The sequence below is a fragment of the Cupressus sempervirens genome, chromosome 2 (genome assembly GCF_028749045.1).
Source record: "Cupressus sempervirens isolate cs-2001-9-10 chromosome 2, ASM2874904v1, whole genome shotgun sequence".
Lineage (NCBI taxonomy): Eukaryota > Viridiplantae > Streptophyta > Pinopsida > Cupressales > Cupressaceae > Cupressus > Cupressus sempervirens.
In genome coordinates this window covers 213,594,277-213,608,609 of record NC_143119.1, presented here as the reverse complement: position 1 = coordinate 213,608,609, position 14,333 = coordinate 213,594,277, and the positions used below count along the sequence as shown (strand labels likewise).

The window sequence follows — 14,333 nt, the reverse complement described above, 5'->3', positions numbered from 1 at the left end:
TCAATTCCACTTTTACTTTTAGCTATGAATTTCAATTTTTTAATTCTCATACTAGTCATTTGATTGCTATTTTAGGTATCTAGTTCTTCAGCTTCTAAGAGGAACTGGTCTACTTATAGCTTCATTTGCTCTCTTAAAAGGAATATACTTACCTCTAAGAAAGCAAAGATGCTAGTGGCCGTCCATTGTGCCTTGCGTATCAAAGATTACAAAACATGTGTGTACGAGGAGAACCCTGCATCACGATGGGATGTAGAGCCAAAGGAGTAATCACAAGTTGATGAGGATGCAAATACTTCTGATGCAGGGTTGGTTGGTATTCCTCTCACAACTCCTATCCTTTAAGAGGCCGAAAGTTCGAATGATGAGTTTGTTGAGCCTGAACCTCAGATTGAAATGGATGATTAGAGGCCTCTAGGCAGCCTCTACTGCATTTTCCTTGGGCCTTTAGTACTAGACATTTTGTCTTTTGATTTTGTAGTTTGTTCTTGATTTTTATATTGAGACTTGGATATGTGAAGTTTGAAACATTGAACATTGAACATTGTGATCATATCATGGTTGATGCTACTAGATGTAACTAAGTTTATGATGTCATTGAATGATTGATAATGATACTCATACTTTTGCTAAATTGATAATAGATATATATGACTTCTGAATTTGAATCATCAATCTTTGAATATTTAATTTATTTGATAGAAGTTAGAACTTAGAACTTAGATCTCTTATTGTACATTGTTCAATGTTCTATTCGATGTAAAACTAAACTAGCAATAGCGGTCTTGACAAACTTACACTTCATATTTATGTCTTATATTGTTATACATCTTTTCATAAATAGCATTTTAAGTGTCAGATGTATAGTATATACTATATAACCCTCCCCCCCATCCCCCGCCGCCGTCTCCCCACTGTCCCCAAATTGAGGCCCCTTTGTCCCCCCGTCCTTGTGTCCCCGAGGCCGGTGAAACTATGACTAAAATGTTAGTGGTGGTGTATTTTTCTACATTGCTTAAATATTAACATAGTGTTGTATGAATTTTTGCTGCTGCATATATATTTTCCAAAAACAATCTTGTACAGACGAACCCAAAACAATCTGAAGCCAAACCAAAAAAAATTGGATGAATTTTGAACCAATTCCATACTGGCAACTTAGCAATTTTCAAGAAAACATTTCACTTTGTGATCAATCAAACCAGCAAAAATTTACTTGCAAACAAACTACTGAAAGGAATGTCCCAAATTCTAAACATGAGGGTCTGCCAGTCATTTTTCATTTTTCAGCCCCGTGCAGAATTTCAGGCTTTCTCATCCTGTCATGCCTTTCATTCCCCACAACCCCATTTCCACTTCCCCCACATTTTAAAAACTGGAAATTTCCTCTATCATTTTCCAATTCATTCCTGCATCAGGTATCGCCAAAGCCAGGTCCCCATTTTTCTTTGCATTGGGAATTTTTGAAGCACAATCCATCATCTCGCCACTCTGCCTGTCTAGGCCCCCAAATTGCATCCCCTCACACCCTACCATCCTTTCATTTTCCCCAAACTCTCAGTTTCAGCCCTACAGAGAACACAATAAAATATACCAAATGAAAACACTTCTGAGCAACATCCTAAACCCGATTCCCCAAACCCTCTTACCATTGCATCCTCTTAGTGTGCATTTTTTCAGACACCAACCTTCTGGGATTCCTTTCCTTGGACTCTTATTGTCCAAACAAAGAGTTTCATTAATCAACATAGCTGATCAAAGACACCATTAATGGGCCCAAATTTGAATATGATAAAATGGTGGGAAACTTTCAAATATATATTAACACGTGTAAGCCCATGCTAGGACTTCAACCTCTGTATAAGGCAGACATCTTGGTTATCATACCAACAAACCCTAATTGGAAAAGTCACACACTAGTGTTCACTTGTTGGACTTGAGGATGAAACCCCCTTTGGTCTTTTGGGATGATTTCATTCAACGATTGCAATTGTGCTCAAGACTAAGTATTTTTCGCTATGTTCCAGCTTTTTGCGTATGTGATTAATACAAATCTGCTCCGGTATATTTATGAGATGTGTGCTAATTGTTTTATTTGTTGTAGATGTTTCAAGTCAAAGGCATTTCATTTGAATATTTTTATGAGCATTCTAGAGCCAACTGTTTTACATATATATATATAGTTTTTTAGTTTTTTTTTTAGCAAAGGGTCATTACAGAGAAAATCCCCTTGAAACTTAGAAGGATTCTCTATGTTCTTCATAAAACAATGAAAGTGGATATACAAATCCCTTGTTGCCAATAAGATCCCTTTCACCTTTTCAGTTATTCTCCACCCCCGGCAAGAAAAGCTTTCACTTGGATAGTAATCATGTCTGTCAATATCAATCAATAACAGAATGCAGACCAGTGAGGGCAATCAATTAAAACTTAAGGGGGATCCACCCTGCTCTCACCCAAAAAAACTAAATAAACTGAGTGTGGCTCCTCAAAATTCCCTCATACCTCCATAAAGCCTTTCAACCTATCATTCACTCTCCAACCCAAATAATCATCTCTAAACATTTTCCGGGGGGTTTCATCCTGTTTACAATCAGGTACCAAAAAGTTATTCATTGAAAAAAAAGACCAGAGGAAAAATGTTGAAACTTCAGAGTGACTTCCCTGCTCCACAAAATCCATTCTTCCCTATCAATTACCCTCAACACGAAATAACCAGTAGAGACATGTTTCAGAGAACAGGAATGGAAGACAAACAGGAGAGAGAGAATACTTGCTTCAAAATTGGTTGGCTTCTCTTCATCAAACAATAAACTAAAAACTCTCTGCTAATCACAAACAATTTTTACTCTTTACTCTCCATCCCAACAAAGATCATTGCACAGAATAATGAATTTCACTCTTACTACGCTCGGGTAGAGGAAATGTACTTACAAAAATTGGGAGGGTAAGTGGTTTTACCTTATCCTCACCCTCCACCCGGACCATACACACTGAACGAATTTGCGTGAAACTCATTGAGCGAATCCGGCGTAAGAGAAAAAAAACACTTTTAAAGGGTCCTCCGTAGGCTTCATCAAACAATGAAACAAAATCCCCTGCTACCCACACAACCACTCTAACCCTATTACTCGCTCTCGACCCCACATAATTAATTTTCATGGATTTTCAATCTGCATTAAATTCAGTTTCCTCATAAAACGGTGAAATTCAAAACAAAAACCAATGTACAACTTACTTGATCTTTTCCTTGAGGAAGTGGGTCCACTACATATGTCGGGATCTCATCCATGAGGTTATCGGGCTTTCCAGAATGAAGTACTCTGGTGAATCCCCCCATGTCTGATCCAGGCCTCTTACTCTGCTTCTTGTGCCAATAGTACATGACTCTACATTGCCATTTATTGTAGGCAGAGTCTGTTGCAGTGACTGCGGTGTGAAAGAGCCTCTCTTCATTGGGTTTCCTAATTATGGAATCTGATTCATCTTCAATGCTTGGATTTTGATGAATGGCAGTGGTAGTAGTGACAATGTTGTAAGTAATTAGAGCTACTATCAGAGTTAGCAGCAAGGAATACAGGAGGCTTTCGAAAGCCATCCCTAACTTCTAGGAAAAAAAAATGTCGCTGAATTTTATTTCAGTTTCACTGCACAGAATTCATGGACTTTGTAGTTCGATCATTTCATCACCAAATACGAGTTGACTTGGTATTTTACTATTAAATGGCATCTGTTAAGGCTGGGATCTGCCTGTCAGCATGTCCTTCGGTTTACAGGAAAAATTGTATTCGAGAAACGTTGTTTATTGTTTTAAAGACCAAGTCCACAAATTTCAGCGTAGGGCAGGGTGTAATGACAAATGTGCATGCATTCTGTTTTAGCACTTCCTTTCTGGTGTTATTGTGTGCGTATTTAAACGTGTAGCATAGTAATTCAATTTGATCTGTTTGGCTCGTTAAATCATTTTAATTTTGAGTTGAGTATTTAGACTTTTTATTTTTAAAATAAAATTTAGATTTTGGTAGAAGTCTTTTTATGTGTAAGTCATTAATTTTTATTTTAAAAATTAATTGTTTCATTAATTATTGTTATAGCAATTTATGTTTCAATTGGATTTTCAAAGTTTTGAATTGTAATTCGTAGGTTTTTTTAATCAACATTTTGGAATACTATGTATAACGAGGCATTACTTGAGACAAATGAATACAACACAAAACAAGACTTATATTATCTTAAATAAGAAGTTACTACTGCATTACAAAAAGAAACAGACTAAACTACATACCCTATGGACATACAATATGATCAAATTTTAAGAAAAACTCTTCTCGCAGTACTCCCAAACTCCACCAAAACTACCTTTACACCTCAAGAATGGGCCTTAAGTAATATGTCTTAGGTTTGGGGTTAGGAAGGCATTTTATATTTTGGACATTTGGCAGTCAGCGTCAAAAAAGAGCTTCTAATAGTCACATTAGAAGTTGGTGCAAAAATAGAAGGTTCCAGACAAGGTAGTCCAACTTTAAGGAGACATAACTTTTGATTCAAGACTTTGATTGATAAATTGTTTAATTTTCAAAAATCTCTTTGAGCACTCTATAACCCTTACAATTCCTTACAATTATTCCCCATTTTTTGAGGTCATACGAGGTTGTTTAGTGTCTTTAACTGGGCTCTAGATTGTTTCTAAGAGGTCTCCCAACAACTTAAAACTGTCATGACTTTCAAATCATGAAACCTTTTAATCTAATTCTTTTTTAGCGCTTGAAATTTTAATTAAAAACTTCCCTTCAAGTTACACTCTCTCACTCTTCATAATTATGGTTTCATAACAAAAAGAACTTATTTTCTACATCTGCACGTATCTCAAGGTGCATAAAAACACTTACCGAGAAAAGTAACAAGGAAAAATGGAAAGTTGGAATCTCTATTTTTTCCAAATAGGTATCCAAAAATATAAACACATCAAACAAAAACTATCACTAAACATATTTTTGGGTGATATAGGATTGCCCTTACACCACTAAGTGCTCCTGCAGCAATGTATAAAATCTTAAACAATTAAAACAAAACTGCAAAGCAGTGAAGTTCATACTAGACATTGAGAGGGTTGTTTAAATCATAAATTTCATAAATTTAAACTTTTTTGGGGTAGTTGTTAAAGTTGGGATTCAAAAAGGGAAGTTCATATAGTAATTTTTAAATAAGAGTTAACTCGGGTGGATTATTGATTATAGAAGCTTGTGTGAATGATATCATTTTTGGAGGAAATGATGAGGTCAATAATAAATTTTCTAATGAAATGAAAGGAAAAATCGAGATGTCCATGATAGGTGATATGCCTCTTAAAGAGGTGTTAGTAAATTTTGGAATGGAATATTGCAAAGAAATCAAAACACCTATGATTATAGGTTGTAAGTTAACTAATAATGATGTTTGCCCTAGCATTGTTTAGACAAGATATAGATCTATATTTGGTGGCTAATATATTTGACTCGTACTAGGCATGTCATAACTATTGTACTTGGTATTATGGAGAGATATTAGGCAGATCTTAAGGAATCACATCTAGTAGAAATAGAAAGAATATTCGAATATTTGAAAGGGACTTTGGAATTTGGTTTATGGTATGATAGATCAAATGATTTCAAAATTTATACCTATAGAAATGTGGATTGGGAAGGAAATATTGATGACAAGAAAAGTACAAGTAAAGAAAAAAAAAATTCATGGAGAAAGATAAGTTCCATGTTTGATCAAGAAATGAGATTGTATATCACAATCTACAGCAAAAGTTGAATATGTAAGAGCATCAAATAACTATAATCGGTTAATATAGATAAAACGTATGTTGAAGGATATTGGTATAACATTTTATGAACCTATCATCATGCATTGTGATAATACAAGTACAATTAACATGTCCAAGAATCTAGTTTCACATTCAAAAACTAATAATAGTATTGTTTTATTAGTTTAACATTCAAAAACTAATCATATATTCAGTAAGCCTTTTGCTAAGGATACCTTTGAGTACCTCTAAGGTGTCCTTCGGGTACTAACCCCACCCTATGAAGAATAATTCATGCATATATGCATCAATACAATGTATTGTAAGCACATTTATTCATTTGGACATGATGCTTGGTATTGTGCCTTAGGGGGATTGGTTGCATGGTGCAAAGCTAGTCCTAGAGATCTTATATAACAATATCTGATGGTGCTTCACAATATTTTTCAATGTAGATTAGCTCGATCCAGTGAAGGTACTTTGATGATACTATCATGAAAGGGGGAGAATACTTTGATGAGAATTTTCTAGAGAGATTTGGTATTTAACATATTCGATCCTTTTCCATTGATGTCAAAGGGGAAGAAAATTAGTGAAAACTCTTGCAAGAAAGTATCAAAGATAATCAAGGAAGGTATGTGCACAATAAGTTTAAAATTTGAAGATTGCATATGTTGAGGATATTCACAAAATTGTATTATGATGTTTACTTTTGGATTGATGTATTTCCATCATATTTTCCATCAATTTCAAAAGGATGATGGGAAAAAGCACAAACCTGTGTCACCTTTTATAAAGAAAAGGGATTCAAATGCAAACTGTTCAACTTTAATGACATAAAAATGGTATTTGAGTTTAGAATTTGAAGATGATGTAAAGTGATGAAATGTGTGAAATTGGATGAATTTTATGCCTATAATTTTTTGAATTTGTTTGAGTAAAAATTTATTCATCATTTTTAATTTTCAAGTCCTTTTTTTTACTACAAAAAATATAGGATGTATTTCCCATCGAAGAAGTATATGCAAATCATCCTTTTTTTCTCTAATTTGAAAATGTGTTATAGATGACATGCATAGCTAGGGAACAAAAAAAGAAATATCCGTTTTTTATGTATATTTTCTTTGGTATAAGTACTCAAGGTTGACCTTATCAGAAACCAACAATTTTTTCCACCCGTTACAACTTCCCTATCAAATATGCACCTCGTTAAAAATAAATTACATATTCTTGAAGAGGACTCTCTCCCCTAGGGATAAATATAAATTTATTTATTTTTAAAATGATATAATTTACTATTTTTTCCCTTTTTTTAAGGGAGCATCTTCTCAAATGTTAAAATATCTACTTATAATATTTTGAAATTATAACATATTATAACTAATTAAAACACTATAAAATTTATATAATGATGATATTGACTCCGAGATCTATAAAAGGGTATTTTTAGTTTTTGACAAAAGTTGAGTTTTGATAGAGAAATGAGATTTAACCAAAACAGGTTTAGAGGTCCTAAAAGGTGACACACATATGTGATTTTACCCTGATTGTTAGCAATGAGGATACTGTTGTAATTTGGATGAGTTGATGAGATGTTTTATTAATGATAGATTTGTATCATTCATGACAATTTATGTTCTTAAGTTCATGATAGACTCATATTTCATATATCGTAAGCTATTTATCAAATCAATAAGGATAGTGGTTGACACATTTAGATATATGAGCTTACATATGCATAGTTGAATAAGTTTAGACATCATTTCTATGATCTCTATACTTTGTGTGATGTTTTCGTCAAGTTACAGATTGATTAGTGAAGACTGGCAAAAGACTAGTGTACAAGAAATAATGATGAGATAGTTGCAGGTATATCTTATTGTGAGAGAGAATTAAAGCTAGTGAGCATGAAACATGGTAGAATACTTGTTCATGCATGTACATTTATAAGTTAAAAGCATTTGGATTATTCTAGAAAAAGGTTGCTAGTGTGTAACGTGTGATGTATTTTACTAGTAGGTGGTTGTTTTATTGTAGTATATGATTTATCATTGAAAACACAATATTCACATTGTAACATGTGAGAAACTTTATGTAATGGTTGTATTGACACTTATGAAGGTGTGTATGCCTTAGAATGGCCCTATATAATTAATTATATATTGGGGGGGAATCTTTAATAGACTGACCTGGCTAAATATTTGTAAGGGTATAAAGGAAAGTTGTTTTCCTTGTTTGGTATGTATTTATAGTACAAGAGTTGCATTTCTTGATACACATGATGTGATCCTTGATATTCGATCAACAAAGCAAAGTAATGATAATGTTGGATGATTAAGTGTACTTCAAAGGAATTTTTTTGGAAAGTAAGTTACAGATCAGTTAATTCATGTCCATTGGATATGTTATTCTAAAAGTATTATATTTCACTATTATTGAAGCACTTAGACAATGGGTCTACTTGTTCTTTTCAACATTTAAAAGGGTTGTAACCTTCTAAAAAGGGTTCAATGTCTCTTAATAGGGTCATATCCTTTCACAAAGAATTTATATTATAGTAGATTATCTTGTGGGTACCATCCCCACTAGGATTTTCCCTAGTCAACAAATCATTGTGTTATGGTGTATGGTTTCTTATTATTGTGCATCATTATTTTAATTATTGAAGATCGTCTTTATAAGTTTAGACTTAATTATATTTGTTCACAATTAGTTCACCCCCCACCTCTTAGTAGTGTTGGGATTTTTTTTCTTAATACCTTATGCCTACATGGATTGAACCTCACCTAAGTAGGCTTATTGGTGTGTTTTACTATTAGAATGTTTAGAATAACTTGGGGGGGGTGGGGGTGTAAATCATTTATCCAACGTCTAGATGCTAGATGTACCAATTGAACAAACAATTAGTTAAACAGCTTCAGATCTTAACTTTTGTTAGCTCAAACTCTATAATAAACTTTTAGTAAACATAAACTAGCAATCCACTGTCCTAAATATAACAAACTTGCAAAATGTAAACATCAACATTAAATCACCACAAATAACATCCACACAAGTTTGACACTAGGATTTAACATGGAAAGCCATTTTGGGAAAAACCACTAGTAAAATATCACCAATCTTTCACTCTTTTGAAGTGAGCTCTATTAGGAGCCAACCTCGTTAAAGATTACAAAATACATTGTTAAACATGACCTTGTTAAAGGATTTAATCACCATGTTAAGAGTGGCCTTGTTGGAGGTCTTTAGAACATTCCATTAGAATGTCACCTTGATTAAAGTATTTACATATGACTATAAGGTCAACCTTGATTAAAGAATTTCACACTGTCACAATGGTTAGAAAATAATAGCACATTTTGATTTGACAAATGCAACTCACTTTGCAAATACAGCTCTTAGTTCAGCTCAAAAGTTGATCCAATGACAAGCCTTCATTGTCATCTCAGTCTCTAATTCTCTTGGCAACCCTTCAAGAAATTGCACTTCTCCTATTCTCAACTCTTTTCAGCCTTATGCTTAAATTCGCCAATCAGTAGCATCAACAAAAATTCCAACCTTCAACAACTTTTTTAAGTTAGCTCTTGTACCTTCTTAAGTAGGTAATTCTGATCTTTTGCAACTTATTGACCACTGTAGATCTTAGGGTCGTGATTAGATTCAACACATACAATGAATCAATCCACGTTCTTGTTCATCCTTTTCTTTTCTAGAAACTTCTCCAAACTTCTTTGTGAATCCTTGCATAGAAACAAGCAAACATGGTTTCCCTTGATTTAAATGTTCTAGGTCATCCATCCTTATCTTTGACATGTTTTCTGTATTCCAAGAAATCAACTCTATCGGCTAGAAATTATGATTTCTCATAAAGTGTCAAGATATTTTCCCTTGACCAACACTATGTTCTGACACTCAATCATCACTAGGTTACTCGATCATTACTGAATTTTTTGTTTGCCACATATATTGATGCTCAATCAATATTGATGCTCGGTCAACATAATTTTTTCTTGGTTGATATTGTGGCTCAAATAACACTAGCATCATTGGGCATATACTTCAAGTTCCTCAATCTTCTACTCTGTTGTTTGGTCAAGCTTATGCATTTGGTCAATCTTTGATCACCTCTTCAAGGCTTTAGTACAACTGTCTTCTCCACTTTCAACATGATTTAAACTATCATTTTATCTTGTCAAAGTCTAACTAATCAAGTGTCCATTTGTAGTTTCTTCCTCATAACTCAACCTTTCCTCTAGGTGTTGTTTCTATGACCAACTTCTCAAATCCTCTTCCTCAATCATATAGATATGACACTTAGATCAAATAGTAAATTGTCTCACAAATAAGGTTTGACATCAATGACAATATGACAATTATTTCAATTACAGTTTCCATCATTTTACATGTATAAATGATTAGATCACCTTTCCTAATTGAATCCAAAAGGAGAAACATCATCCAAACTGAGCCATTGAATTTTTTTAATTGGTATCACTTCATTATGTTTTTCCATATAAAATTAAAACAAATACAAAGCTTTTAAAAAATCTTAAAAAATTGAAACTTAAAAGTCAAAAGGAGTCAAAATGTCATAAAAATTGAAATGTTTCAAAAATCAAACAATATATCTTTAAGTCTAAATATTCTTTAAATAAGTCAACTCTTCCATCTATCAACATCTTCCATATCATCCCATTTATTGTAATCATTCATCCTAATTATTTCATGACAATCATATCCCTTAACCTAATTATCACTCTATCATATTCCAACATTATCTTCTTAATCATCCCCTTCATCATTCTGACTATTCATCTTATCTAAATAATCCTTAAATATTTTAAACATTCAAAGTATTCTTAATCTCCATAATCCAATCAAATCATCCACCTTATTCCAATAATCCTTGATTACTCTCCATGTTTCGACCATCTTTCATTTTTGTTCTAAATCACACATGATCATTCTGTCTATATCCCTAACCTTCCTTTTTATCCTAATCATTTCATCCCTCTTGTATCAATCATTCCCAATTCATTCACAAAACCTTATTTAAGAACCTGACCCTAATCTAGTCAAGGTCCTCATTTATCCTCTTCCCATTTATCATGTATATTTATTTTTATTTTATACCCTACAATCCATAAATCTAAAATTAGTCTAACTAGATGTAATGAACCTAATCCATGTGATCCATATGTACAATCTAGCCTATCATCTTTAGTTAGTCCATCATCTTACTACAAATCAATTGATAATGTATTGATCAAATGATTAATCCAATCATAATCATGGTTTTATCATTCCTAATTCTTTGGGTACACATTTTCTTATCATTATCATTATTTTCCTTATATAACCTAAAACATTACTACCCAAGAGTGGAGGCTCCATAACCTATCAAACCATGTTTGGGTTATTTCAAGGTCTAAATGTTAGTTATGCTTGATCTGAGCAACCAATAATTTCTTCTTGAAAATTATGTCACACTCCACCGAATCCCAAAAAAGTTCAAGCCAATTTTACTTAGACTAGGTCAAAATGTCGATCTTGTCCTTGGATTAGGTCAACATATCAACCTTGTCTTGGGCTTTTTAGTACAAATTTTGTTTGGGGCCTAATAGCATGGTTTTCTTCCATGGTATTTAATTTTTTTCAGCCTTGAATTACTTTGAATCAAAAAATGAGTATAAAAGGTGACACAGTACACGGCAGGAGAATCCCCATTGGAGATGTCCTAGCACCCAACAATAACCACACAGTAGAATATAAACAATAACACAAAGATTTAGACCCAAAATAATGCCAATTCTTACAATAGAATCATAAGATTTTCATTCAACATGCCTAGTTGTTAGACCTTATGGGTTACGACCAAGTACATCAGAAATTACAATAGTAATTTTGCAAGTTCTCACAAGATCCAACTCCTAGCTAGCCCAGATTCGCAATCTGGTAGAAACCCCAAGAAGAATCCAAACTTGTGCTCTCAAGGCACCAAGCAACCTTCTTGTTTCGCAAACCCACACTTAGCTACTAGCTCTTCTCAACTTCACTCCTCTCAGCTACTCCATGTTGAATGATCAATGATTCAAGACTTCACAAGACCCTTTAGTTATACCCAACTAAGCCACAAGTCAGCCTAGCAAGTTACAAATTAAATAAACCTCTGCATTAAATAAACACTTCAGCCACAAGTCGACCTAATGCAATTATAACACAATAAACATAAACTACCTTACTCGGCTTATAATGAGCATTAAATATAAATAGCATAAAGATCCAAGGCCCAAATAAATCCACACACATCTCTAGATCGATCCACATCATGATTGCATGTTACATGCATTAAATGCACCAAATCAGTAGATCCAATCTGAAAAAAAATCATTCGGTAAACTACACTATCTAGCATTAGCAAAACCTCTAGCCAAGCACTATTGATCTCCTTCAGGTGTCGAGTACCTTCAATGACCAAGCACATCAGGCATAGTCAAGAAACTTTTTAGGCTAAGCTCCTTCGTAGACCGAGCCCCTCAACCAACACTACAACGAAGAACTACTCAATAGCAACCGAGCATCAACCTTCCTATGACTGAGTCCTCCAACTCCAAGGTCAAAACAACTCCAGCATGTAGGATTTTCAACTTACTGTATAATACCCCTCCTTTTCTATCATTGAAGAGTTAGTTTTTAAAGTTATATATGACTCTTCTATAGATGTGTTAGCCCTTATTTGATATTTTAAATTAAATACTTTGATATTTTGACTAATTGATAGTGTTAGGTTGTAATAATTTCCTACTTACAAGGATGATGCTTTAATTTCTCTTAGTTGGTTAATGATATTACTTTTATGATGATGTCATATGGTGTGTTTTAGAAAGATGTTTATTATGTCCTCATGATGATAAGATGTTCATATTAGAATACAATGTTATTTATATTTAGGACTTACTATCATCCTTACCCCATACTTGCATGTGTGTGTGTGTGTGTGTGTGTGTGTGTGTGTTTGTTTTACATTTATGTTTGACGTGCCTAATATGGTTGAGGGAGGTAGTCGTAGTCACCTGCTAGTCGGGATCTACACAATGTACCACTCCTTGCCATTGCTTGTTTAGCTTAGATGTATATGCACGTGTAGATGCTTGTCTTTTATACAAATTGGTAGGTATTAGGCATTGAATTCTCTGAATTGTCAGGATAAGCATGCCCTATTACAATAACTCAATGGTAAGAATGGGGAGATAATTGTTAGAATATTTAGAGTAACTAAGAGGGGGAGTGAATCAGTTATCTAGGGTCTAGATGTACCAATTGAACATTTAAACACTTCAACTAATCCAAATCTAAGCATCCAATAGCTCGACCTCTATAGTAAAAAATCAACAACTTAAACTTGCAATCCATTGTCCTAATACTTATCAAACTTGTAGAATGTAAAACATTAATAGTAGAACATCACAAATAGCATCCACACAAGATGACACAAGGATTTAACATGCAAACCCAATTTGGGAAAAACCACTAGTAACATGTCACCAATCTTTCACTCTTATGAAGTGAGCTATGTTAGGAGACAATCATGTTAAAGGTTACAAAACACACTATTAGGAGTGGCCTTGTTAGAGGACTTATGAACATTCCAATAGAATTCCACCTTGATTAAAGGATTTATATGTGATATCCCTATTTTGACTTATAATTTAATAATAATATCAAGATAAGAATAAATAAATGTTATAATTACATTATAAAACAATAAGATGATAATGTATTTAACTATCATCACATTTGAATATAAATACTATTAATAATTAATGATAATAAATTGATTAATAAATTTAAATAATAAATATATTAATTGATATAATATTATATCTATTAATAAATATGGTACAATAATTAATATAAAATAGATATATAAAATATAAAAGTAAATAGTGTAATATACTTAAATACTATATATAATAATAGCAATAAATTAGATAATATATTATAAAATATATTTCAATCATAACTATAATGAATTGATTAATTAGTACCTAAGGGACATGACTATTGGCCACCACTCCAAGCAACATGTATAAATAGAGCTATTGAAAGATGTAGAGTGAGGAATATACATGGAATCAGGTGGAGAGAATAACATACACTGAATCACGTAGAGGGAGGCAATCTTCGAATTTCATTGACCCAAGCGCATAAAAACAAGGAGGTATGAGTATTCAAGAATCCCACATCGGCATTAATGGGAATGATTTGGTATGAAGTCTAAAGTAGCATGCCAAACAAGCATTGGGAAATTGTGATCACGTTGAAACCCATCAACCCCTTAAATCGAAACCATAGGGCACTGTACATAGCATAGCTTTTGCTAAGTGCATGCAAGTGGAGTGTTAACAAACATCGATGATAAAGGTCAATATAATAAGGAGGAACCGTAGATTAAGAGAAAATTGATAATAAGTATTAGGATGATATATTAGGAGAAGTTCCTAATTTAAATTACATTTTATTTTATATACAAAGTGATCAT

At 33.1% G+C, this 14,333-nt stretch overlaps 1 protein-coding gene across 3 annotated transcripts in view; it reads right to left on the bottom strand.

The window, feature by feature from the left end:
• Positions 1-3,899, bottom strand: part of LOC149571803 (hydroxyproline O-arabinosyltransferase 1-like) — an 88,951-nt gene extending 85,052 nt beyond the window's left edge. For 2 of the 3 annotated variants that reach the window (XR_016359877.1, XM_089813216.1), the window contains exon 1: positions 3,239-3,899. Coding sequence is in view for 2 of the 3 variants with exons in the window: in XM_089813216.1 (XP_089669342.1) it covers positions 3,239-3,598 (360 nt within the window). In the remaining variant the exon portion in view is untranslated. The remainder of the gene's footprint in view (positions 1-3,238) is intronic. The other variant, XM_089813217.1, reaches the window with a different exon arrangement.
• Positions 3,900-14,333: the final 10,434 nt, after the last annotated feature.